This window comes from Parasteatoda tepidariorum, chromosome 6 (assembly GCF_043381705.1).
Source record: "Parasteatoda tepidariorum isolate YZ-2023 chromosome 6, CAS_Ptep_4.0, whole genome shotgun sequence".
NCBI classification, from domain to species: Eukaryota; Metazoa; Arthropoda; class Arachnida; order Araneae; family Theridiidae; genus Parasteatoda; species Parasteatoda tepidariorum.
Genome location: NC_092209.1, coordinates 3,756,241 through 3,783,466, shown reverse-complemented (window position 1 = coordinate 3,783,466; position 27,226 = coordinate 3,756,241). Strand labels below are relative to the sequence as shown.

Genomic DNA, 27,226 nt, shown 5'->3' with positions numbered 1-27,226 from the left:
ATGCCAACTGCTCTCTCAAATTACATGAAACAAATATTTCATAAAAATATATGATGATGCGTTTATATGACTTTAGTTCCATATCTCTATTAATAAATCTGCAGAAGAATATTTCCTTCTCCTAAAATGTCAGCTGCAAACATAATAGTTCTTGCTTTTCCGAAAAGAAATAAAAAAATTTCATGATGGTAATAATTTTTATTACATTTTCGTAATTGCTGCAAAGATGTAAGAGAATGTTTTCTACTTTATGATTAATTGATATACTGTTCATAATAATATTATGATAAAATAATCGGCAGCAATCTGCACCCGCAAAGTTTACTGTAAATAACGTTTTTTCCTTTATGTTTTTGAAACCGATTACAACTAGAATGGTTAAAAAAACTGTGAATACAAAACTATACGTTTTATTAACCATTTACAGCGTGCATGGTTTCAAATCAGTAAAAAAATTAACTAGACGTTGGAGCTAAGGTTTTCGTTAGGTAATACGTTCTGGAGTAACGATGTGGTTTATCAAGAGCAAATATCATGGTGTCAACGCTGGGATTCGAATTCGAACTCTAGTTCTGTCGGTCATGAGATTGATAGATCAGCCCCCTTGTCTATATTATGTACCCAGCTGCAAAGAACTAAGTGGCTACATTCGGTGGGTGCGATAAAATTTTGGATGTTTAACCGTATAATGTGAAAGTAGTTCATCGGAGTTTTTTCTCACAATTAACAATTTACATACCATCTTATTCATGATTATTTCACTCTTTTGTTTAAATGTAGTAAAATTACAATTAAACAAACTGTTATTTAACTTTTTCCGTATAATTTCTAACAGGGTAGCGACAGGTATTAACTATAGGAACTAGTCAAATGAATGAATTAATTGATAGTGACTTTTTATTAAAATAAAAGAGGTGAGCGAACCTTTCTCTGGTTAAATGAGGGAATTTCTTACAAATGGTAGAATAAATGTTAAGAAAACCTTTTAAAGATCTTATATTGTTATGACTTTAACTTAGATTTAACGTTGAGTCTTTTTTTTTCTTTTCAAAGCAAGTGTTTTTTTTTTTTCTGTTTCTTTTCAAAACAATTTTGAATCTGTCACAGAAAAAAAAACATTTGATTGTTCAGATAATTTTTTTTTATAAATGATTCGAAAAAATTCTCTTATTTCAATTTGGTCAAAAATTAACTGTAGATAAAATATAGAAGAAAACAATGTCACACTTGTTGCGATAAATGACACATCTGCAATATTTTATAGATCATGTTACTACATTAACCATTGAAGAGATTCTATAATTGCTTTTGATCAGTGGTCGGAAAAAGCGCACTACAAATAGTGAAACTACTATTTTTTTCCCTAATTTGTAGTGTAGTGTGCTACTTTTTGAAAAATGTAGCGTAGTGAGTAGTGCGATGCAAAAAAACAGTAGTTTGTAGCGAATCCTGATAACTAATTTTAACGTTAGTTTAGTATAAGAACAGGGTTCTAACGCAACTAATTTTTTGAATTTGATAGGTACATATCTTCACGGATCCGTTAATGCAAGTAACGAAAATGACCCTTTAGCTGCTGCTGAGCGTTAATATTTAACTAATATTTAATAACCACATTTAACTCATATTTAAACTAGTCATTATGAGAAACCGATAATTAATCACTTTGGTTAAAGTGTTCGATAATTTCTCGTTTCTTAAGTTAAATATTCGCTGCTGAAAAAGTTGAAAGTTAAATGAACAAATTCGAAAAAAAATGTTTTGTAATAACAAACTGGCTTATGCGAACATGAATAAATCTATCTTATTATATAAAACGCTAATACGTACGTATGTATGTATGTATCAATAAAACCGATGATATTTCTTTTCTCGCGCTGGCAACAGTTTTCATTTTTAATTGATTGGATTCGGCGCGCAAGAGCACGTAGTGAGCAACCAGATAACAATAACCAGAGTGAGCATTATCAGGTTGNCAGTGCGCTGGTTCATTAAATACGAAAATTTCAACAAACAATATTTTATTTTAACAATTGTAAATAACCAAATTCATTGCACTATTACAATGAAAGCCACGACTGGCTCAAACAAGAGTTCAAGAGAAACTGAGCAGTTCACAACAATTGCTACAGATGGCGCTTCGCCTAAGACCGAACAGTTAGTTTAGTATATGAAAAGTGTTCTAACGCAACTAATTTTTTGAAATTGATGGTTACATATCTTCATGGATCCGTCAACGTTTGCAACTAAAATGACCCTTTGGCTGCAACTGAGCGTTAATAGAAATTACGTATTTAAGATCACGTTTAACTAATATTTAAACTAGTCATTATGAAAAACAGATAATTAATCACTTTGTTTAAAGTGTTCGATAATTTCTCGTTTCTTAAGTTAAATATTCGCTGCTGAAAGTTAAATGAACAAATTCGAAAAAAATGTTTTGTAATAACAAACTGGCTTATGCGAACATGAATAAATATTTCTTAATTATTCTCCTATATTTAATGAAAGCTAATTTCTTATTTAAAAAAATTTTGAACGCAAGTGTAATTTAAGTTCTCCAACAAAATTCGTCTCCTTAGAGTAATAAGGTAGTCACTGAATTCCAAAGTAGCTTCTGGTCAAAAAGTAGTTGTAGTTAACTACAAAAATAATGTAGTTTTCCCGAGCACTGTTATGCCTGAATGCATATCCTGAATGAATGAAAAATGCTGAACTTGACAAACGTTGATGAAAAGCAATTGGACCTCTGCTAATTACACTCTCATACAGTGGCCCCCATCCTCCCAAGCTCTTGGACGCATTCATCTCCCCCTAAAAAAATATGCTAACTTCCCCTTTCCATGTTAGCTTGTTCGAAATAGTGCTACGTTGCTTCTTTAATTTATGTAATTAAAAAAAAATTCTCTCGTCTAAGTTCCTCCCCCCAAACTATTCGTTTTATTTAGTGTAAAAATCCCCCCCCAAGCTTTAAGTGGGGGCATCGTGCGCACACCTTCCCCCCTGATGGGGGCCCCTGCTCTCATACAAAAGATTTTTATTTTTCTAAAGGATGCAATTTTTTGGGGGGAATCAATTGGTTTTAGTGATAATCTATTTTGTAACATGCGTGTTGTACGTTAAAATAGTACTGAAGTTTCATAATAAAAAACTCAAATGTTATTTTAATCAGTGCAAATTAAGAAAAGTGTATTCTACAGCGTTTCCCAATTTTCTCCGCATCTGAACCCTAAATGACAGAACTCACTTCGGCGGAGACCCGAATTTATAGCTTTCATTAGAAGCTTAAATTATGCTAATTAAAAGCATTAATGAGTAATTTAGATATATTTTAATTTGAAGAATCAATATTTTTTTAACGATTTCTGAGTTACAGTTCTAGAATAAATTTAAATGTCAGTTCATTGCATTCATGGTCTGAAGCGGCTTCTAGTACTGAATTTGTTTTTGGCGTTTTTCCACGCTGAAATTGAAAAACAAAGGAGCTGAATTATGGTGTTTGTTGGAGCCTCTGTGGTTCAAAGGATAGTGCGTTTGTCCCTTGCCACTAAATAAGCTGTACCGGGTTCGAATCCCAGCAATGGCTGGTCGATATGAATTCTGCACCGAGCTTGCATGGATCCCAGTGCGGTCGTAAATATCATCAATGGTAGATCATGGATTAGATTCCTCTTGAACTCGGTCTAAGTATGGAATGTTTTTGTGGTTTTCCTATTCATGTAACGCAAAATCTGTCCCCCACGGAGGCGGGATTGTTTTCGTCTTTTAAATTCATAACTTAATGTCGACTAAATCTTGATTGACGAACATCCTGATTTAACGAACAAAATGCGTCGGTTTCCACTTTTCACAATTGAGTTCAACTACAATTCTGATTAAAAATTATTTACCAATTTGACTAGATGTTTGCATATTCACTTGCTTGGTTTTGTCAAAGTAATAATAATTTCCTTCTTTGCGGACAAAGCTGAATTCGAATTGTGCAATTCTTGAAATGGTCAAGTTCAAATAAAAATATTACAGTCTCAACTGTAAAAGCAAATGATAAGTCGATATCAGGTTTCTCAATATCATGTTCGTAAGATTCACTTACAAATACTTTTTTAAGATATCAGTTTAATTTTAAGAGAATGGGATGGGGACAGTTCTCGTAAAGATTTTTTTTTTCCTTTCAACAAAATATCAGATGGAGGCAGAACTGAAAGTCCATACATATCAAACTTCAAAGCTGTGTTCAGTGCGAGGCGGGGGTAGGTCACCGCTGGGATTTGAACCTGATAAACTTCATTGAGAGGTGAACTGTCATGGCATATTAAAAAAAATTTTTAAAAATCTTCAATGTTCAAGATTTATTATGTCGAAACACTAATGTTGCTACCACTAAAAAACTATTTTGTGAGGTTCGTAAAAGCTAGCAGCTACGGATTCTACAAAATATTTTAAGAGACGGTCAATTTAAATTCGCAGCTCTTAGGCTAATTTTGCAAACTTTTCAAAAGGTTCAAGACGTCCCAACTGTCACAGAGGGGCGTTTCAGATGATGATGATTTTGTTTATAAGCAGTGGTAGGTAAAACTGTTATAAATCAAATTCACTGAAATAAGAATTATGCATTCATATTCAAAGACTACCACTGAAAAATATTTATCCACAGTCCGGTGCAAATTGGAAACTCTGTCTTGTTTTTCTTTTGGATCTGGTGCCTGGGCAGCAAAGCGGCCTTTTATCGCGTAGTATTTAATTGGAAACTTTGCAACGAGGGAAGAGGCATGTGTTTGTTTTCTGCTAAAAGAATAGTGGTTGCTAAAACTTGGTGACTGTTTAACCCGTTTCGTCCCGACTTTATATATTGAAATGATACGAGAAGTGGTTTTATGGAAAAGGTGGTATAATATATTATCGAAATTAATTGGTTTTTCCACTGTTAGGGCATTCAAAAAGTCTTTGATAGATGAAAAAGTACTTACTCCTTTTAATTCTAGATCTAGTCAGAGATGTTTCATAAATTATGGTATCTGAGAATCTCTTAATTCACCCAGATAAATGAAAATTCTGAAAAAAGTTTCCCATCACAATGAATGTCTTTGAAAAAAGGAACTGTTCTAAATATATGACGCTGAGCAGTTAACCGGTTAAAATAAAATAGATTTACTTCTCTAATAGTCCAATATTGAAAATGATTAGCAAATACTTTGATAAAGAGTTAATTCTGTAGAAATACAGAGATGCCAACTTGCTCCGGACAGCGAATAAATATTATCGAGTGGTAGTTTATTAATTGTGATTCTTTGTTTAATAAATTCAATTTATTAGATTGTTATCTACCACTATTTATAAATAATTCGAAGGTTTATATATTCACCACTTTATAATGGTAAGTCATGTTAAACCTGTTAAAAAGTAAGCAAAACTAGTCAAATATTTGCAAATTTTAGGTTGTGGTTATTTACCGTTTTTAAAATTATTTTGGCGTGTCCGGAGCAGTTGGCATCTCTGAAATACATACCCTCCAACTTATGAGGATTTTGAAAATAATTCTTTCTAGTGGTAGCGAACCAAAGTAGAAATTTTAAAGCAAATGGATCTCTCATAAATCTTTTATCAGAACTTAAGAATCTAGCCATATGGCCTGCACTTTTATAAGTAATAGTGGACAAGTTACGTTAAAATTATTTTTTTTAAAATATTAAGACATTAATTTTGAATCATTAATTCAGAAAAGAAGATTACTGAAACTACGGAAATTCCGTAGCAGTTGGAGGGTATGGTGCCAAATATCATGAAAAAAAGATGATTTAGAAATGAATATATTACATATATTTTTTAATTTAAGGTGGTAGATACTTAATCACATAAATATACATATGTCCAGTGCGTATACAGAGATGCCAACTGCTCCGGACACGCCAAAATAATTAAAAAAACGGTAATTAACTACAAAGTAAATTTTGCAAATATTATATTTGACTATTTTTGCTTGCTTTTGAAAAGATATAGCATGATATAGTACTATTAAGTGGTGAATTATATAAGCCTACGAATTATTTAGAAATAGTGGTGGATAAAGATCTACTGAATTGAATTTATTAAACCAAGAATCACAATTGATAAACTACCACTTTAAAATAATTATTTGCTGTCCGGAGCAAGTTGGCATCTCTGCGTATACCATGAGACAGAGTTGAGCAAAATTGTAATCGATTACAGTAATCAGTTACTTGTAATCATGCTTTCAAGATAACATAATTTTGATTACAACTGTGATCATGGTAACAACAAACAGTTACAGTAATCAATTACTTCTAATAGTGATTGCAACTTAGATTACAGCTGTAATCGGGATTACAATAGTCGATTACAGTAATCAATTACTTGTAATCATGATAACAGCTGTAATAACTCTTGTAACAGCTGTTGATAATAGCTGTAATCAAAATTTTGTTTACAATGGTAATAATGATTCCAAGTAATTGCGATTACAAGTAAACACAACAAAAACGATTACGGTAATTATGATTACAAATAATCGAAATATATGATTACATGTATTCATGGTTTCATGTAATCATGATTACAAGTAATTGTGATTACTAGTAATCAAACTGTACAATTACAAGTTATTATGATTGTATACTATATGCAAATACCTTATGTAAGTTTGTATGGAGTTAAATATTTTTATGTACATAAAATGTACTCACGCATATACGTACAATTTGTGATTCCTATATATACATATACGGAGTACGCACAAATGTTGTTTGTACGTACAATATACATAATTATATTGTAATATACTTAATGCAGTACGTATATGCTAAGTATATATAATTATGCATTTATGATACATGCGAGCATGTATGTTAGTTTGTAAGCAAATGCAATGTTTTGTATGTTCGTATACATAGATAATTTATAAATGAACGTATATGAAAGTATTGTTTAAACGTTTGCATGCATTTATGTACTTAAGTACATACATTGCATAAATTTACGATAATAGCACGTATATACAATGTACGCATGTATATACATTGTACGTATATACGTACAATATGCAGGAATGTTGTTTAAAGGTGCAATATATGTGCATAGTTGCGTAAATAAAATGATACATGTATGCATGAAAATTATGTACATAGATATATGGTATGTATACGCAACGTATGTACTTGTATAGCTAAATACTTCGTTAATATCTACGAATACAAGGAAAAATGTAAATAATTGCAAGCAATGTATAAATACATGCTTACATTAAAATATATGTAATTGCAATATACAAAAACATTGTTCAAACATTAAAAAATTTATATAAGTTAAGTTATTAAAGTTTGTTTTAAAATTTTTTCGAAAACATGTGAAACTCGGTCTCGTATTTTTTGGAAAGCAAACGATAATCTTATGTTAATTTTCTAAATATTATTTCCACATATAAAGTTAACAGTTTTTTTTTTGCCATTTAAAAATTTCTATGAACTATGCATGTTATAAAAGAAATTAATTTGTAGTGTCAAACATTTTATGAAAATACCAGAAAATTATTTTTTATTCAAACAATTTCAAAATGATATTGAACGATTAAAGCTGAAAACTAAATTTAAATATCGTTTGATTTTATCATTTAGCTTGCTTGAGTCGCTATCAGAGTAACTAACTGTGTTCGAATCCCAGAGATGGTTGGTCGACACGAGTTCTGCACCCTGCTCGCACCAACCACAGAGCTGACGTAGAATATTCTCAGATTAGGTGGATCCTGGGTTAGAGTCCCTTTGCCGTGAGTCTAACCTTGGGAGGTTTTCAACGCTTTTCTCTCCATGCAACTCTGATTAGTTTCATTTAAAAAAAATGCTCCGCGAAGGCAAATTTTTCTCAATACTTGATCCAGGATTTCTCTTGTCTTCTGGATCGGGTTCAAAATTACAAGGCAACGGAGTTGAACATTGGGAGTTGTAAACCCGAAATTGGGTCGTCAGTTCAACAACGGTTATAAAATAAAATAAAATCATTTCGTTCAGCCTCTTTATGCAGATATTTGGTATATGACAACACCTCATTCTGTTGTTATGATAGTATCGTTCAATTTAAAAGCAATAGCCGCCAGCTGTGTTACCACAATCAAGATCGTGGTCTTGACTTGATTTTGCTTTACCAATCTGATGAGTTTTTCTCTCAGGGAGACTCAAGATCTGGCTCAGTCCTGTTGGGTTTCTTCCCAACAAGCGGGTCCTCTGAAGCCTCTATTTCCTTCATGTCGCTCATCGACATCTTATCTGTTAAAATTTATAGCTTGTAATAATCTAAGTAAAATGCCGCTTAAAACAACCAGAAATAGCACCCAAGGTTCTTATTTCGTGTGGCTGCTTTGGTCCACCGTCCCCTTTCTCTGCGTTTATATGGAGAGGTAAACCTTCCACGGTTAGCTCGACGGTACGGGTATTTTAACTCATGATCCGTGAGCAAGTAAGAATATTTTACATCACCACTGTGGTCGGCGCGAGCCGGGAGTAGGCCACCGCTGGAATCTGAACCTGATAAACTTCATTGGAAGGTGAACTGTCATGGGATGTTAAATTCTTTTTTAAGACTTCAAGATTTATTACGTCGGAACGCTAATGTTGCTACCACTAAAAAACTATTTTTTAAAGTCGGTAAAAGCTGGCAGCTACATAGATGCAAACTGCTATCTTTATATTTGTCACGTATGTTTCTTAGTCTAATTTCAGGATGAATGGGAAAAGGGCCGTAAGGCCTCAGACGCCCAGTTCCAATACATCGGACGAACACAAGATGCAAACTGCTACGGATTCTACAAAATATTTTTAGAAATGGTCAATTAAAAATCGCAGATTTTCGGTAACTTCCCAAAAGGTTTAACACGTTACAACTTTAATAGAGTGGCGTTTTAGATGATGATGATTTGTTTATACGCAGTGGTGGGTAAAAATGCTATGAATTGAGTTTACTAAACTAAGAAATATGCTTTCATATTCAAAGGCTACCACTAAAAAATATTTATCCGCAGTCCGGAGCAAGTTGGCAACTTTGCAACAAGGGAAGAGGCAGACGTTTATTTTTTGCTAAAAGAATAGTGTTCGCTATAACTTGGTGAAAGTTTTAAATAAAATAGATTTACTATTCAAATGGTTTGCATACCTGCCAACTTTCACTCTTGCCGAGAGTGAATTTTCAGAGTGGTTGTGAAACAATAAACGAAAAACAATCTGACTCAAAAATATATTTATATTTTGATCCCGTTGAAATTCGCTTGTATTAGGATTATTATGCTTCTATATATTTATTGTAATTATTTATATGTAGTGGTGGTCAAACTCATTTATAATTATCATTATAATTCGAAAAGTTAATTGGAATAATACGAGCAGTGCTACCACTTTAAATATGAAAATAAAATCTTCGGGAAAATCCGGAAGAGTTGGCAGGTATGGGTTTGTAATTATTTCAGATTAGGCGTTTCCTGGATTGGAAATTGTCTGAAAGTATGGATCTCCGCATAATTTGATTTAACTATTCGTGTTTGATGTAAATCAAGCAACCAAACTTCATGAGCTTCAAATATAAATGTCTTTTTTATTTTCATTGTACCTACCACCATAGAAACAGGTTAGCAAATACTTCCATAAAAATCTGTGCGAGCTTTTGGATTTTTGTTATCAATAAGTATAAAATTAAATATATTACATATATTTTTTAATTTAAGGTGGTAGATATTTAAAGTGTGGGTCAGGGCCCTTTAACGTCTTAAAGGATACAATGAAATACCATATTTTCGGCACACTGTAATTATCTTTGAATTTATCCTGAAGCTATGAAATTTTTTTTATCATTTACTAGGACTGTTATCAATATAATTAAATAGCTAAATTCAAATGCAATTTATGCATATTTTGTCGAATTAATTTACATACTATAACGATTTAAAATACTTAAATTAATAATACTTTAATCGATAATATATTAAAATAACAAATTAAATTAATTTAAAATACTTTGATTAATAACAAACTAATTAGCATGGATAGAACTTACCCATACTGATGTTCATTATTAACCCCTTGGAGACGGGTGATTCAGAAAAGCATTCGTACAAAATCAGAATCAGGAAGTAATTAAATAAATAACGGTAACTTAAATGCAGTCGTTGCTAATTTGAAAGACTTACTTTGCTTTTACTTTAATTATTGTTAGTTTAGTCATATATATAATCGATGTTACATAACTAAATAGTTTTATTTTGAACAAAGTAATGGTGAATTAAATAAATCAAACAATTATAGCTCCGCCCACAAAGAATTACTTTGATTACCAATTTCATCTTTTTACCCTGGTTGATACGGTTTTATGCTGGCACGTATTTGTGACAGTCGGCGTGAAAGGGTTAATTATCACAAATTCAATGTACTATATGAAATCCAACTTTGTAGAAACTAACTAGTGGTGACACTTTTAAAGCGTAGAGACGTCAAATGTGAAGGATTCCACAAACACTAAATATTTAAAAAATAACTAAAAATAAAAATTTAAATTGGCAGATTTCGGGTAAATTTTGCCTACTTTTTAAGAGGCTCAACGCTTCTTCACTGTAGAACAGGGGTGGCGAACCTTTATATACCAACGTGCCATTTCTTCTAAAAAATTTTTTAATGAGGTCATAGACGTGCCGTCAAATAATTTCGACTTCGTGATTATTGGGAAAATAATAATACTAAATACTATCAACTCAAAACTCTTTATTTGCATTGAAAGAAAAAACATTTTGCAATGTCTCAGTTATACTCTTAATTCAACTTAAAGTAACATCAGAGTGACTTCTATTGTTGCAGATTAGATGACAAATCACTTATATTAGGTTGTAATAGAGCCCTTGAATCAGAGTATAGGAGCCTTAGGTTATAAGATGTTAGTTTAAGCAGGACTGTTAATTTTTTTTGCTCGTTATTTTTTGTTCGCTTGTTTTTTATGGTTATTAATTGTTTTTCAGCATTAATTGTTAATTTTTTCATTAATAATTGGTTATTATTTTGTTTGTTTTTTTGTGAATTTTAATTTAATTGTTACATGTGCTTCATAGTGTAATAACATTTGTGTAATAACAATTCATAGTGCAATAACAATTGTAATCGGTGCCGTGCCCAAAATATTGTGTCGCGTGCCATAAATGGCACGCGTGCCACTGGTTCGCCATCCCTGCTGTAGAACATTAGAACTTAACTCAAATCTCAGTGCACTGCCGCGATGCGGTACTTATTGATTCGTCGGATTTTTAAGAAATTGGGGGGAAATGTGAGAAGAGGGATTAGAATTGGGGGTAGAAGGGATGCCAAGCCAATTCTCACCAATACAAACGAAATGGAAATATTTTACTTAATATGTATGTCACAAAGCATCCATACGGGGTTGCCAACTTTGTACGCTTTTTGTAAAAATTAATTCTAATGGTAGCTGGGTTTATGTTCTAATATATTATTTTTTGTTCGCTTAAACTTATTTACCACACTTCTGCATGCAAATGATTTAAAAATTCATTTGCAAAAGCCACTTTGTCCCAGCTCTTTCGTGGTGACGCTTTTAAAATGTTGGCGAAATTACCGAAAAAATTTGAAAGCTTTGATTTTAAGGAAATATTTAATAACCATTTCGTAAATACAGTCCTCACCGCTTAAATGATGCCAATGAACAAAGTACTACTTGAGGAGTTAGAATATATCAGAGATGCTACCATCTTTGGATTTGGGCGGAGTAGAGAAGAATTTAACATTCTTGCTGGAAACTATAAACCTTTTTATCTAGGTTGTTAGGAGTGGCTATATGCCTGGCATAAATGTTTCTTACACCTCTCACAGCGTCATATTTGGCGCGCGTGTAGGTATTGAATGAAAGATTCACCGGCCTTCGCGATCGAATTGGTGAGTAAACATAATAGTCCAAGAGCTTGGTTGCAAGAGCACCATCTCCTAGACTTTTTTTAAAGCAACATATATTTATAACATGAATTTAGATGATTTTCAAATATTTAATATTATTATTTTAAAATGAAGAGTGGTAGTTTTAATTTTTGTAAACTCAATTTTGAAAGTAAAATTGTTGAAATAATGAACAGGAGTTAGAATTTTAATTATACGTTAAAATAAAGTATTGAATCATCAGAAGTTTAATTAGTTGTAAGCAATTTTATGTTTAGCAACACACATTTTTTAAAATGTTATATTTTATGCTATGTTTATTGAAATTCCATGAAAATATTTAACATAGCAGGTAAAGTGCCAAAAATTAATATCTTAATAACTTTCCATCTAATATTCGGATTTTCGTGTACCAAGAGCGTATCTCTTATATATCTATCTCTACGAACACGCGTCAATTTGACGCATGAACGAATACGTATAACACTACTTACAGAGATGCCAACTTGCTCCGGACAGCAAATATATATTTTAAAGTGGTAGTTTATCAATTGTGATTCTTAGTTTAATTCCTTGGGGACGGGTGATTCAGAATAGCATTCGTACAAAAGCAGAATCAAGTTGAATTAAATAAAAAACGGAAACTTAAATGTAGTCGTTTCTAATTTGACAGACTTACTTTGCTTTTACTTTAATTATTGTTAGTTTAATCTTAGATATAATCAATGTTAATTCTAAGTATAACCAAATAGTTTTATTTTGAACAAAGTAATGGTGAATTAAATAAATCAAACAATTATAACTCCGCCCACAAATAAACTGCTAAAGAAATACTTTGATTACCCAGTTTTATCTTTTTACCCTGATTGATACGGTTTTATGCTGGCACGTATTTGTGACAGTCGGTGCGAAAGGGTTAATAAATTCAATTTAGAAGATTTTTATCCACCACTATTTCTAAATACTTCGTAGACTCTGACATCAATTGACATTCTGCGTTTGTTTTTTAACCCAAAAGATGTAGATGTGGAGTCACACCATCATGGCTGATACTCCTCACATAATTCCTTTCTTCATTTTTACCTCATTTCAGGTTCTATTCCATCACATCTTTCCTATGTATGTTCCCGTCATGGGATATTTCAAGATGAATGGGAAAATGGCCATTTAGGCCTCAGATGCCCAGTTCTGCAACAACGAACGAACGAACGAGCGTTTGTTTGTTCTATTATGCTTATCGGCAACAGTTGTTTATCGCTCGTTTCATTTGAGATAACGATATCGGATAACGGATCGAAGTATTGTCGGTACATTCCTATTTATTATTGATGCGATGTTTGCATGTTTACTCAAAATTTTGCCTAAATTACGAGAGCGTCAAATTGACGCATATCCGTAGAGATAGGTATACAACAAAGAGAACTTCAATATTTCAACGCTTTTGAAGAAAATAGACTTCAATATATATTTACCTCGATCAATGGATAAAAGTCATTCCAAGAGATAAAGTAAAAATGCAAACGGGTTTTGTAATTTTCCTTATAAAATTTGAAAGGCCTCAAAATGACACGTCCCGTAAGCCTAGTGTTAATGGTTCGAAACATTGACATGGAATGTACTTATTAATTTTTACACAGAATGCATTTTTATTCACGAAGAAAGAATCAAGACTGTTCTTCACCCCCTAAAAATTTTTTTTCCAACGGTTTCGGATTCTTGTCTATCAAAACGAAAGTTACAGCTCCCAAAAGTCTGCCTAAATTTTTAAAGTAGAAGTAAAAGTGTTGCGATAATTTTTTTCCCAATGACCACCTGGGGAATGACCTTTGGTCAATATAGGCATCAGAAGAGCAGATTTGTTGGCCACTCTTTCAGGGGAGCCCTATTAGGTGCGCCAATGCTGCTCCCACAGTAAGGACAGATAGAACAGAGAATGAAGGAACATGCCTTGCCCTGGATTTGAACCCAGAGCCTTTCTGGTGCAAGACCAGTTCCCTGACGAATACACAGGCCTGTAAATTGTAGTCCTTGTTTTTAAAAATAGACCATAAACATTTTCCTTGATCGAGAAACTTGTTGCGTATACAGAAGTCTGATACATGCTTGTTGAATATTATAAACATTGTTGTGGTTGCGAAGTTAGGAAAATTGCAAATTGAATACTTTTGGGATTCCCTGTTTTCCCTGGAAGAGTAGTATTCACATAGATGCCAATACCTAAACGTATTTGCAGCTCACTATGTTTCTTTTTTTAAAAAAAACTTAAATAATTATAAACAAAATTTTAAATCCTAAAATTTATTATCACTTATTAAAAGCTTACCGTTTAAATGGGAAATGTTGGCATATTTAATTTGGTAACGAGGGAAATACAGCTATCAAAAATTGCGATTCCACACACAATGAATAAGACTCATTTAGGCAATTCATAATAATTAACAATTATTTAGCAATTGAAAAAAAATTTTTGAATTATTTTCAGAAATTATGGAAAGTAAAATTCTATACTATTTCAAGTTATGTTTTTCTATATGACAAAATCTGAAACTTGAAATTTAGATGGGACACCAGTGTACCTTTTAGATACACTTTTTTCTGGAGCTCTTATTACAAGTAAAAATACATTTTGGTATTTTTTAAATATAAAAACTGCTTAATATTTTTTTTTTAAAAATCTGTTAGATTAATGGAATTATATTTGTATTAAAATATAAAATTAAAAAAAAGTAGTTCGAATATTTTTTTTTCATTCTTCTTCAAAAATCTATTAATGATCGATTTTGTAAATTAAATTAATTTCAATGATCAATAACTGTTCCTCTTAGGTCTAAGTAACAGCAAATAGTGAAAATTTGGAAAGTAACTGTTTGGACGTTCGAAAGATAATATTTTTAACTCAGACAAAGACACACAGAAAAAACGTAACCATAAATTATTAAAATGCTAAATATAATATTTTTCACATGTTTTGACCTTAATTGATACAAAACAGTGAAAAAAAAACATAAAAAATATGTTTTACAAAAACTCTGGGTCAAAGGGTTAATATGTACGAATGAATGTTGCGAAAATGCCATTACTCAAAAACTGTCCACACAGTTTCGTTCGAATTTTGGAACTTTTTCAATTTAGAAATAAATAAGAAACGCTGCCACCACAAACTTCTTCATAGTCGTTAAAAAAAAACACGAAACTCAATCAGAAACTTTATGTGTATTTCCATAGCCGGGAGACGCATCAACGCTTAACAATAATTAATAACTGAAATCTTGTTATAAAGCGACATTATTTATTTTGTTTTTAGAGGCATCTTGGCAGTCATCAGAATCAAGAAAACGAAATAATTAACGAAATAATTGTTTAGTGTAACGTTCTTTAAATGATTGAATAATTACAAAATTCAAAAGTTGAAGTTTGCTGGAAAAAATTGCTCTCCCAAAATATGCTATTTAAGTTTTGTTTCCACTTTATTTTCAAAATGTACAGTGCGCAGGAAAATAAACGGACCATCCTGAACAACTTTAGATCGAATGGTCGGAATTCTACGTTCTAGAACTCAATCATAATGGTTTGAGACGGTGACTTCAAATATACTAATTAATTAATGCAGACGATGTTTTAAGTAATCAGACCCAAAACGTCCTTTTTCTGAGAAAACATTTGTTTCGACTGATTCAGATGTCTGACTCCTAAGCATAAGGGGTATCAGCAATCTGGGACATATGACCCCTATAGTTTGGTCTGGACAGAAGACCATAATTTGAATCACTTAACCGGTTAACTGCCCAGCGTCATATATATAGGACAGTTCCTTTTTTCGAAGACATTCATTGCGATGGGAAACTTTTTCATTTGATTGTGTGAATTTAAAGATTCTCAGATACCATAATTTATGAAAGATCTCTGACTAGATCTAGAATTAAAAGGAGCAAGTACTTTTTGATCTATCAAAGACTTTTAGAATGCCTTAACAGTGGAAAAACCAATTAATTATACCACTTTTTCCGTAAAACCACTTCTTGCATCACTTCAATATATAAAGTCGGGACAAAACGGGTTAATGTTAATTTAACGTTTTGCTTATACCGCCATATTTCGAAAACTTTTTAAGCGAATTGAAAATTTTTTGCACACTATTATAAATTTTAATTTTCCAAAAATAATCCAATAGAAAAAATAACTTATAGTAATACGCATTTATTATTTTTTATTCGTTTTGTAATAATAGTTCAAAAAAGTTTTAATGATCATATATGCAAATTTTACATCATTTTAGAGAATGCAAGTTAATATAGCGAACGGCAAAATTTGAATTAAATCTGACGAATTGTTCCTCAGAATTTGATTTTCAAACATACAAAATTTTTTGATTGTGAATGTGTGAAGATATGTTCATTAGATATAAAGTTTTTTGTAGAAGGGCTTTTATTTATTTTATTTTTATTGCGCACTGTACACTAAAGAGGATAAAAGTGCTATAAAATGTTTATGCATCGTGATTTAAAATTAAAAGTAAATCATTCAAGTCGAGTTATTACTAAGAAGCGAATTAAAATAACAATAAATCCAAGGTTTCATCATAAAACAACATTTCCTCCACAACAAATACTCTGTTCTAATCACGGTGAACAGGTCACTAGACCTTCAAGAATATTCACTAGACAATTTTTATTTATGTTTAAATGGTCATGAAAACGATAAGTGATTGGAAATATTTAGATATCTCTTTTTATCGCAAAACGGACTGCGCATTGTATTACTACATTGAAAAAATATTATTTCCGCATGAATTTAATTCGAAAATATTCAAACTGTTTTAATAGCTTCTAGAAAAACAAATATTTAAAGTATTTATAACAGTTTAGTTTTTGAACGGATTGTTCTTCTAGTGGAGTTTTAAATTTCGAATATGAAGTTCCAATGTCAGTTAATTAATCAAAGTAAGTTAAGTTTTATTTTAAGCTATTTCAATAAGTTATTAAAATGTATCAAGTTTGGTCTTTAAAATGTGTTTACAAGAAAAATTTAAGTAAGTACAACTTCTAAAAGTAATGGAAACTAATTCCATATCTTCTTTATTACATAATTGATTGCGATCAGTACCGCTGATATTTAGATACAGGAAAATATGTGCATGACCTGGAAAAAATAAATGAGTGGTAAAAAAGAATTTTCGAGACTACTAATAAATGTTTAAATTTTTCTTTCATTTTTGATTTACGAAATTATTCAGGAGTTATTTTTCTGCACCCATTTATATTTCCTTTAATGAAGTATTTATTGAAAGATTAAAATGTCTAGATATATATATCATTTTCGTTGCATTCTAAAAATGTTGCAGACAGCAGAAAACCTGTAAATATGAAATTTCAATGTCAGATAATTAATCAAGTAAGTGAAATGTTATTTTGAGTTGCTTTAAATAAGTAACTAAAACATATCAAGTTTCATTTATATCAGTTTTAAATGTATTTACAAGTAAAAATTCGTAGAAATAAATAAGTTTAAAAAAAAGCTAAAACTTTTATAAATGTTTCACATGTAACCACAGATTTGCATTAAACAAGTTAAGTCAAATTTATCCAAAACTTTGTGTTAAACAAGTTTAATCAAATCATATTTGTTGTTTAAATTGAAAAGTTGAATATACATGATTGATTTGCTTATCAATAACGATATAAAAAGTATTCACAAGCTATATATGATGCCTAATGAAATGTTTGCGTTTGAATAACGTTAACATCATGTTTCGTCGTATTATAAGATTTAATTGTGAAGTTTTGTGTAAAAAAATTGCACTTTCCAGTATAATTTAAGTCATAAAGAAGGAAGGAAAAAAGGAAATACTATTAATCTGACAAAAAACATAGTAAACTTCTTAACACTTTAATATCTAAATGGTTATATATCTGTGATGTTAAAGGTTTCTTTGCAATAAAATTCGATTGTACAGTTAGCAGAAAAAAAAATACGGATCAGTTTTTTAACTTTGGAATGGGTGGATTTTTATTGTGAAAAGTGCTTGACTCATGGCGGTATACACTTATTTTGACCAAAAAACGCACTTTTTTCTGGAAAAACCATTCCTTTTAATCATCGGATTAGGATTTATCACCCTCAAAATTTCGGTAGATAAAAGGTTTGAATAGCTGACATTTTTAGTTTTACTGCTGTAATGGTTCAAAAATTAGTTACTCTAACATTATATTAATTTGCAACACGTTTTTCTTCATATCTTTTAAATTATTGGCTAAACTAATAATATTTAATATTGGTTAAACTAACAATAATTCATTCACAAGAAATTATAAGCCATCGGTTCAAAGACAAATATGTAAGAGAATGAATAATTCCAATGAATTAAATAATTCTTACGAATAAATTTGTTAACGATGAAAAAAAAGTTTTAATTTTCGGGAATAAAAATTTTTATTCCGAAATTTTCAGAATTTATTCACTTTAAATCTAGATTTTTATTCAATTTTATAAAGAAAAAACTGCTAAATTTTTTTTTAAATAATTGATTTTAGAATGGAATTGAGTTGACTCCCCATTTTGAGATAACGTCACCGAATTGCAGAACTATATGTCATTTTATGGCTGTCGTTAAATAGGCTTACAAATTTTGCCTTTACGACTTCTGTAGCCTTATAATTTTGAACTCAATCCAGAAGACAATGTAACTGCTGGATTGGGAGAAATTTAGTGTTTACGGGGAGGACTTTTTTGATAGAACTACATGGAGTTACATGGAAACACTAAACTACATGAGTTACATGGAGAGAAAAACCTCCCCTGGTTAGCTTAACAGCAAGGGGAAACTAAACCATGATCCATCTACCACTCAATAATTTTTAAGTCAGCACTGTGGTCGGTGCGAGCAGGGTGTGGAATTCATATCGACCAGTCACTGCTGGGATTCGAACCCGGTTCTCCTCATTCGAAAGCAAATGCTCTATTCCTAGAGCCCACTACAGCTCATACGTCATTCAACGTTATAAGACATATGAATTAACTAATAAATGAAAGAGTTCATTCTTTTTGATCATTAATAACGATGGAATTAAGAAACACCCTTATATTTTAGAATTCTGTAGATAGAAATATGTGGATAGAATTTTGTAGATAAAAATGAAAATTTACTTTTTTTAAACATACTTTCCGGTGTTGTGTGGCCTGTTTGGCTACACTATTAATGTTACTAAATATTAGAAATGTAAAATTGATTGCTTTTGATCATTTAACAGCCACTACTCCTTTGACAACAACAATGTCGCTTCCCAGCGAATGCATTGTCTAAGGTCGCACATACTTAGGTCCTGCCTGACCAAAATTTTCCATCAAAAATCGATGTTAACCCGTATTGTCCCGAATTTATAAATTGAAATGATACTAAAAGTGGTTTTATGAAAAAAGTGGTATAATATATTATCGAAATTAATTGGTTTTTCTACTGTTAGGGTATTCAAAATGTCATTGATGTATCAAAAAGTACTTGTTCCTTAGAATTCTAGATCTAATCAGAAATAACTAAATCATCATGGTATCTGAGAATCCTTTAATTCACCCATATAAATGAAAATGCTGAAAAAGGTTTCCCATCACAAAGAATGTCTTTGAAAAAAGGAACTGTCCTAAATATATGACGCTGAGCGTTAACCGGTTAATGAAAAGGGATAAATAGTGTATTTTATTTTTAGAATTTACTTCCAACAATCGATAATGGTAATCTAGGACCATATATAATAAAAAGTTTTTTCTTCAATTCTGCTGATACTTCTAAATTTTACGGGATTCCGTTTTACAAACCAAGATTTTATTTTATAACAGTCGTTGAACCCAATGATGATTTTATGACTACTAATGTTCAACTCTGTAGCCTTGTTTTTTGAACCCAATTTGCATTTTGTCACTTTAACCCACATGTTTACTGACCTTAAACCCGTTACTGTTGATAATCATATGGACGGGCAGCAAATTTCAAGGACAGATTTATAACATATTCTGGAAACTTATTAACTTATCTATCAGATTATTTTAAACTTTCGTTATTAGATAAGTGAAGGAATAAGATCTTTTTAAATCTTGTTATGATGATGATGATTTATTCGGCCAATATCACTAAATTTTTTTTGTGATTATAATTTACTTATTTTAAAATAATGAAAACATTTTTCTCCATTACAATTCAAACTAATTTAAATCAACTATAATTAAATTAATTTTATTTAAACTTCGAAATTCCGAAATTTTAAAATATGATTTTTTTAAAAAAGAAATCTCATTACTCACTAAATTAAGCGACTGATACCGCTCAAACTTCGTATTTTGATTAAAAATTACATATTTCAAAAAAACGTCACCAATTGTCTAGCTTATAATTCAAATCTTTTCAATCATTTTTAATTTAAGTAATAAAAATAATTGACGATTATAAAAGAAAATTTTGCACCTTAATTTATCTTGTATAAACAAGTTTCAAAACTGTGAGCAAGATGTTTTTGATTCGCTTAATCATTAATTTAACAACAATCATACGCAAAAAAATAAAATACTTCCAGAATGATTTATTTTGCGTCTGATTTCTTAGAATAAAATATCGGCACATATTAACTATTCAGCGTTAAACTCTTATAACAATCAGAATTTTTGATTGAGATTAAAAACTATTAAAACTTTGTTATTAATGTATGTTAGGTTAATATGTAAAATGAAAAAGAAAGGAAATAAAAGAGAACGCTGCTGCGAAACGTTTTTTATTTTTAATACGCAGATTGTTACATGAAAAATTTTAACAAACTCCGTTAAAAAATTAGCATTTTTTATGTTTCTACAGAGTCTTATTATATATTCTATAAGTTATAAAACTTATCAGACGTTTAGAATACAAAGAAAAAATCATCCTAAAATCCATGATTTGGTGGTTAAAGTACTAAAAAATTTCGCATTTAATTAAGTAAAATGCAACAAACCATGTTTATATAGGAGTTTTTTTTTACTCTGAAATGTAATGACATAATCACAGGCTTAATTATTGTTGCCAATAGTCTGCAAAAATTAGGTATTTCATTTTATTTTATAGTCGTCGTTCAACAGCCGACCCAATTTGGGGCTTACGATGATTAACTATGTCGCCTTGTAATTTTGAGCCTAATCAAGAAGAAAAGGAAACTCCTGGATCAAGTATTGGGAGAAATTTTGCTTTGTAGAGGACTTTTTGATGGAACTAACCATAACCTCCTACATTAGAAAGCCTCCACACTGGTTTTTATAAGTAGTCTGTGCAAATTATTTAATAACAATGAAATTTTTTCTTCTTCTTTTGTTTTGTTTTGTTTTATGTAAGCCAACTATTACGCAAACCATAGATTACGTAAACGAACTATATTCTGAAATAAATAATCCCAAGAAACTAAAGCGATAAGGTATTACTTGATTGAAAACTTCATTTTCTTCAAAATTATACAAATTGGAGATAGCAGTCAGTTTCTGGGTATTATTTAACAGTCGACATGTTTTTAGCACTCAAAAATTTTCAGGACTTGCCGGAGGTGAATGCGAACAAACAAAAGTGATTTGAAACATAAAACGCCAAGTTGAATGAAAAATGGAAAAATAAAGGTGAGAAACCAAACTAGAAAAGCCACAGTAGCCGAGAAAGAAAATAACGAATAACAGAACAAAAAGAAAAAAAAAACACAGTGACTGAGAGGGGTAAACATATATGGCAGTACTTTTACTTTCGTTACTTGTACCGCCGGTACAAGTAAAAAGTTCTTACTTTTACTTGTACTTCGTTACTTCTAAAATTTAGTACTTTTACTTGTACTTTCGTTACTTTTTTAGGGAAAAAGTACAAGTATTTGTAACGGAAATGACGAAAGAAATCGTTACTTTTTTTTAAAACTCGGTAAGCTTTCTAAAAAAAAATAATAATAAATAAATTAAAAAAAATTGCTTTCGAAATGCAATTATTTTTCAAAATGAATAAAAATATTAATTAGCAAGTTATTTTCATTCATTTTCGAGTTTTATGCATTTGTTTAATACATTTTAAATAAAAAATGTTGGATTTTGTTATTACGCTTTTCAATTTTCTTTTTGAACTCACTAATGCGTTTTGTCATATGTTTTTTACTAAATACATTTTTATCTAGTACATTTTTTACTTAAATTATGTTTATGCCCGACCGTGTCAAACAACGCCCAGTCAAATCTCTAAGAACTACTTGTGCTACTGAAAACTATTATAATTACTATTTTAACTCTTGAAAACTCGAAGTTATTAATTTAGCCGCTGATACTAAAATTCGTTTACAAATTTTAATTATTCCGTTAGGCAGAAATGTTCGGAAAATGATTTTCTTGCATNAACGTTGCCATATATGGGGGTAAAACAGGGTAAAACACAATTTTATAAGCTATGGAGAGATGGTGAGGAACTAATGTTGTTTAATAATGGAATTAGCATACATATGAATAAACCAAGATTCCAGTGTATCAAAATGAGCTGATGTGGGGATAAATAATTTTGTCATTGTCGCTTCAAAAATGTACAAATTGGAAGCACCAGTCAACATGTTTCATTTTTTTTTCTGTTTTTCATCGTATTTCTTTCTCGGCTACTATGTTTTCTTTCTAGTTTTGTTTCTCACCTTTATTTTTCCATTTTGCGTTGGCAACTTTACGTTATATATTTCAAACCACTTTTGCGTCTTCTCATTCATGTCTGGAGAGTCTTGAAAGTGGGGGCCTATTTTTGAGCGCTTGAAATATGTCGACTGTAATTTCCAATTTGTACTGTTTTGAAGCGAATGAAGTTTTTAATCAAGTTAAAGCAATAATCTTATAAGTTTATTCTTCTTGTTTCAGAATGGGAAAGGTTTTATTTTCCAAAAAGGTACATAGTTGCAATACTAGGATTTTTAGGAATATTTAATATTTTTACTATGAGAGTGAGCATGAGCATGAGTATAGTAGCCATGGTTAATCATACATATGAATCAACTATAAATAGTTCCTACAGCGAAACTGAAGAATGTCAGAATCTAGAGCACAGAAATACAGCGTTGAGTGAGGATAATTTATATAAAGTAAGATTCTTTTATTAGTTTGACATTATATTGAGGTTATCTATTAACAGGATGTCAATAAATTATGATGCATTTATGTAAATAATTTATTTATCCTTGTTATCAAATCCTTTAACATTTAATTTTAAAACCCAATAATTGAACAGAAATTTATAAATTTTATTACACTTCGAACACTTTCTGGTGTGCAGTGTTGTCCTGTTTATTTTAAAAATGCGATGATTATTTTAACTCAAATGCGAAAGTTTTAAATTTTGCTTCCATTTTAAATTTTCAAAAAAAAAAAAAAATTCATAATTGCCTAAGAAGTTGACAAGTCGATAGCTCAGTAAAATATATTATACGCACATGAAAAAATGGGTTGGCGTGTGGCGTAACTACTACTTTTAAACATCAATTGGATAATAAATAAAACATGCTAACTCTATTTAATTTTGGGGTAGCCTTTGACAAAATAAAAAAATAATTGACATGGTCGAAAGATCCTTTTCCCGCATTGGTGATCAGCGGACGTGATTTAACTTGCCTAAAAGTAACGTTCACTTCGATGAGTGGCTCACATTGAATATTTTGCTAGCTTTTTTTGACTGGGTCACATCGTCCTCCTTGCTTCTCAGTCTCACTTACACGCAAAGGGATCCTGTACAAACGTGACTGCTAACAGCAACACAAGAGAGACCACACACAGCAGTGAACTTAATATAGCTCACAAGACAGACACTCAAAACGTGGTGAACTTAACACAGATCTCCCGGTCTCTCGAAAATACGATTAACTAGTAGTATCCGCTCACCGAATTCTATCCCTGATAAAATTCTTGCGGGGGAGTGTTGTGACGTAATTACCACTATGATTACTGAACATCAATTCACTAAAATAAAGACATACTATCTCGTTTTAATCTTGAGGTACCTTCTGAAAAATAAAAGTTGGCATTGTCGAGAATTATCTCCCCTCTTTTACATTAGAATTCGTTTATTACACTAACTCAGTGGAAAAAGAAATTTTTTTTGTTGTATTTGATTATTGTTTGGTAAATTTGACTTAAAGTTTTTTTGTACACCACTAACAATAAGTAAATTCATCTTAGACGCCTCATAAATTAAGCATACGTTCCAATTTCTGTTCACTCCGAAATAATTTTCTTAAGCTAGAGTGAAGCAACAAATAAATCACTGCCTGCAGGAAGAAATATTATTTATATTATGCTAGTACAGCTGTTTCCAAATGGTGTACAGAGGGTTTACGGTACAAACCATTGTTTATGTCTTGAGTATAAAAATTTCATACTGGTGCCATCTGAAAATTGGAAAAATTAAATTCCGTATAAGAAGAAAAAAACTTGGTGCTCTTGTATTTGTGTTTGAATTAAATATTCTTTGATTTGAATTCAGGGTTTTTCTTTTCAGGGTAATAAATATAATTGGGATTCCACCATTCAAGCCACCATACTAGGATCTTATTATTATGGTTACATATTGACTCAACTGCCAGCAGGTGTTTTGGCTGAAAAATTTGGTGCAAAATGGTTATTTGGAGGTGGACTATTTGTAACAGCTGTATTCTCTTTGTTAACTCCTGTATTTACAGCCTGGGGACCTGTCGTTCTCAGTACATTACGTGCTTTACAAGGACTGGCTGATGTAACTATAGTTTTTAATGATTTTTAACATAGAGTTCTTAAAGTGTTTAAGGTTAAACGGAGGAAAGTTCCTACAAGAATTATTTAAAAAAAAGTAATGTAGTGATTAATAACAAAAACTATTAATAGTGATACGCTACTCTCACAGGGCAGCCAACTTTCAACGCTTTTTGTAAAACTTATTTCTAGTGGTAGCACCGTTAATGTTTTTAGCTCATAATTTTAATTCATTTCATCTTATTTTACACCCCGCTGCATACAAATTATTTAAAAGTTCATATACAACGCCACTTTGTTACAGCTCTAACGAGGTCAAGTTATTTGAAAATGTTGGCGAAATTTTGACAAAGATTCTGATGAGAGCTTTGATTTTTAAATGTCCACCATTCTGCAAAATATTTTACAAAAAGCGTAGTAGTAGGCAGGCCTGCTTTCATCTGCAATAATAGTAATAATGATAATAAAATTTTTAGCAAGTTGCTTCGTTACTTTTACCTTTTATATTTCCTCAAGCAAAGTGCAATAACCTCATCCTCATATACAGACAGTAAACTAAAGTTTTTGAGCAAGCTGCTTCTTATTGTTTCCAATTATTTCAATTTCCGCGAGCAAAGTGCTCGAACTGCGTATACAGCAAAGCAATCGCACGGACAGCTGACCTCACAATGTCAAAACAAACTTTTAAAAAAATTTATGATGAATGGGAGAGGGACTTCTTCGCGGCCCAGGTGCTCAGTTCCAGAGCACTATTATGACTAAGTAAGTTACCTTGTGGTGACATTCTGAACGAATAGGCCTAATTGTCCTTATTCTACAAGTTTATTAAAGCTTTTTGGTAAAGCGGAGCCTTTGGTATCCCTACTCATTATGTAAAATTTGATCCCACTTGTTTATTCAAGAGAACAATCGAAATGTTAGAGTCTATTACAAAGCAACTTGCGATTACATAACAGAAAAATTTCTACTCTATAATGCGTATGCATGTTAGGTGCTTTCGGATAATCAGAGGCCGGATATTTGAAATTCTACTGTATTTTTCAAATATTATCATTTCAGGGAGTGACTATTCCGTCAATAAACCTGATCATAAGCACGTGGTCTCCAAAAAATGAAAGAAGTAGACTCTCAACTATAATATTCACTGGTGGACAAATTGGTATGGTTACTGCAATGCCCATAGCAGCTCTGCTATGTAGTACAGATTTGCTTGGAGGATGGCCATCAGTATTTTACGTCTTTGGTAATTCTTTCTTTTTTTAAAAAAAAAGACTTAAAACAATACTAGGGGTTAACTGCTTAGCTTTTGGCAAAAGGCTTCATAACTTTTAGTATAAGGTATAATTTTGCCGTCATTTTAAATATTTCACTATTCAATACTGCGAATATTTCAATACTGTTACTTTTTATACATAAGCTTTGAATATTTGATATGTAACTGTGAAAAAATTACCTAAATTCAAATTTACAGAAGTAAAAATACTTAACCGTTTACATATCAATGTTCTATTTTTGGAACATACCCATAGATTGCCAACTTTTACTCATTATGCGTGAAATTTTAATTTTACATTTAAAGTGATAGAAAAATGCATGATTTTTCTTTTTTTTCTTTTGTATCTTTAATTTGAAATTTTTCACCACCATTACATTCAAAGAATTTAATAATGCGTATGAAAGTCTGGTAATGCAGACATACAAACTGCTCCGGATTCTACAAATATTTTAAGAAATGGCAGAGATCTGCAGACTCAAATTTGCAGATTTTCGCTTAATTTTGCCAATTTTTTAAAAGTTTCGACACAGCTTAACGGTTAAAAAGTGGTGCAGAGCATAAGCCTTTGAATTATTTAGAAGTAGTAGTGAGTAAAAATCCCATAAAGCGTATTTACTAAACCAAGAATCATACATTAAAAGACTCGAAAATATTTATCCGCTGTCCGGAGCAAGTTGGCATCTCCGCATACCTTTTTTTCAAAAAGTTATCAAATAGTTTTTTCTCAGTTACAGTCGAAAAAAAATATTACTATCAACCAAAATCCATTATTTACCCAAAATTATACATCTTGTGATATATTTCTTTTATGAAATCAGTTGTTGCATTTTGAAGTTATACTTCTTATGCGACTTCCAACAAGGTTGCGTTAAACGTTTAACGCTACATTTTTTTACATTTTGCGGGAAATCACGTGGTAGGATCCAGTTTTCCCTCATTCGTTTTCATACTGTTTTGGTTCTCACTAGCATAAAAATAAGGAAAATCATAAAAGTATTGTTTTTCTATAAATATTTTTTTAGTTTGTTTTGATACACACAGGGCTCGAAAAACAGCCCGCCCGCCCGTCCTCGACGGTCAAAAATTCTCCGCTGACAACGAATTTCTCGAATCCGACGTCCGCGTGGACGGCCATTTTCCCATTAATGTTCGTGATACATTTTCAATTTTTGTTATCTTACAAGAGTCTAGCGCTTCACTTCTAAAATGACCCTCTAATCTAGAAATACAGCAACATACTGCTTATGGTGGAATTGATGTTTTCTTTGTCTGGGAGTACTGCAGCTGTTGAAAG

General features: G+C 31.2%; 1 protein-coding gene across 1 annotated transcript in view; it reads left to right on the top strand.

Annotated features, from left to right (window-relative positions):
* The first annotated feature begins 16,548 nt into the window (after positions 1-16,548).
* The window catches only part of LOC122271692 (putative inorganic phosphate cotransporter), a 17,406-nt gene continuing 6,728 nt past the window's right edge, over positions 16,549-27,226 (top strand). Inside the window, exons 1-4 of the mRNA XM_043053823.2 lie at positions 16,549-16,864; positions 22,797-23,017; positions 24,427-24,660; positions 25,716-25,899. Coding sequence (XP_042909757.2) covers positions 16,834-16,864; positions 22,797-23,017; positions 24,427-24,660; positions 25,716-25,899 — 670 coding nt within the window. The 5' untranslated portion in view covers positions 16,549-16,833. The remainder of the gene's footprint in view (positions 16,865-22,796; positions 23,018-24,426; positions 24,661-25,715; positions 25,900-27,226) is intronic.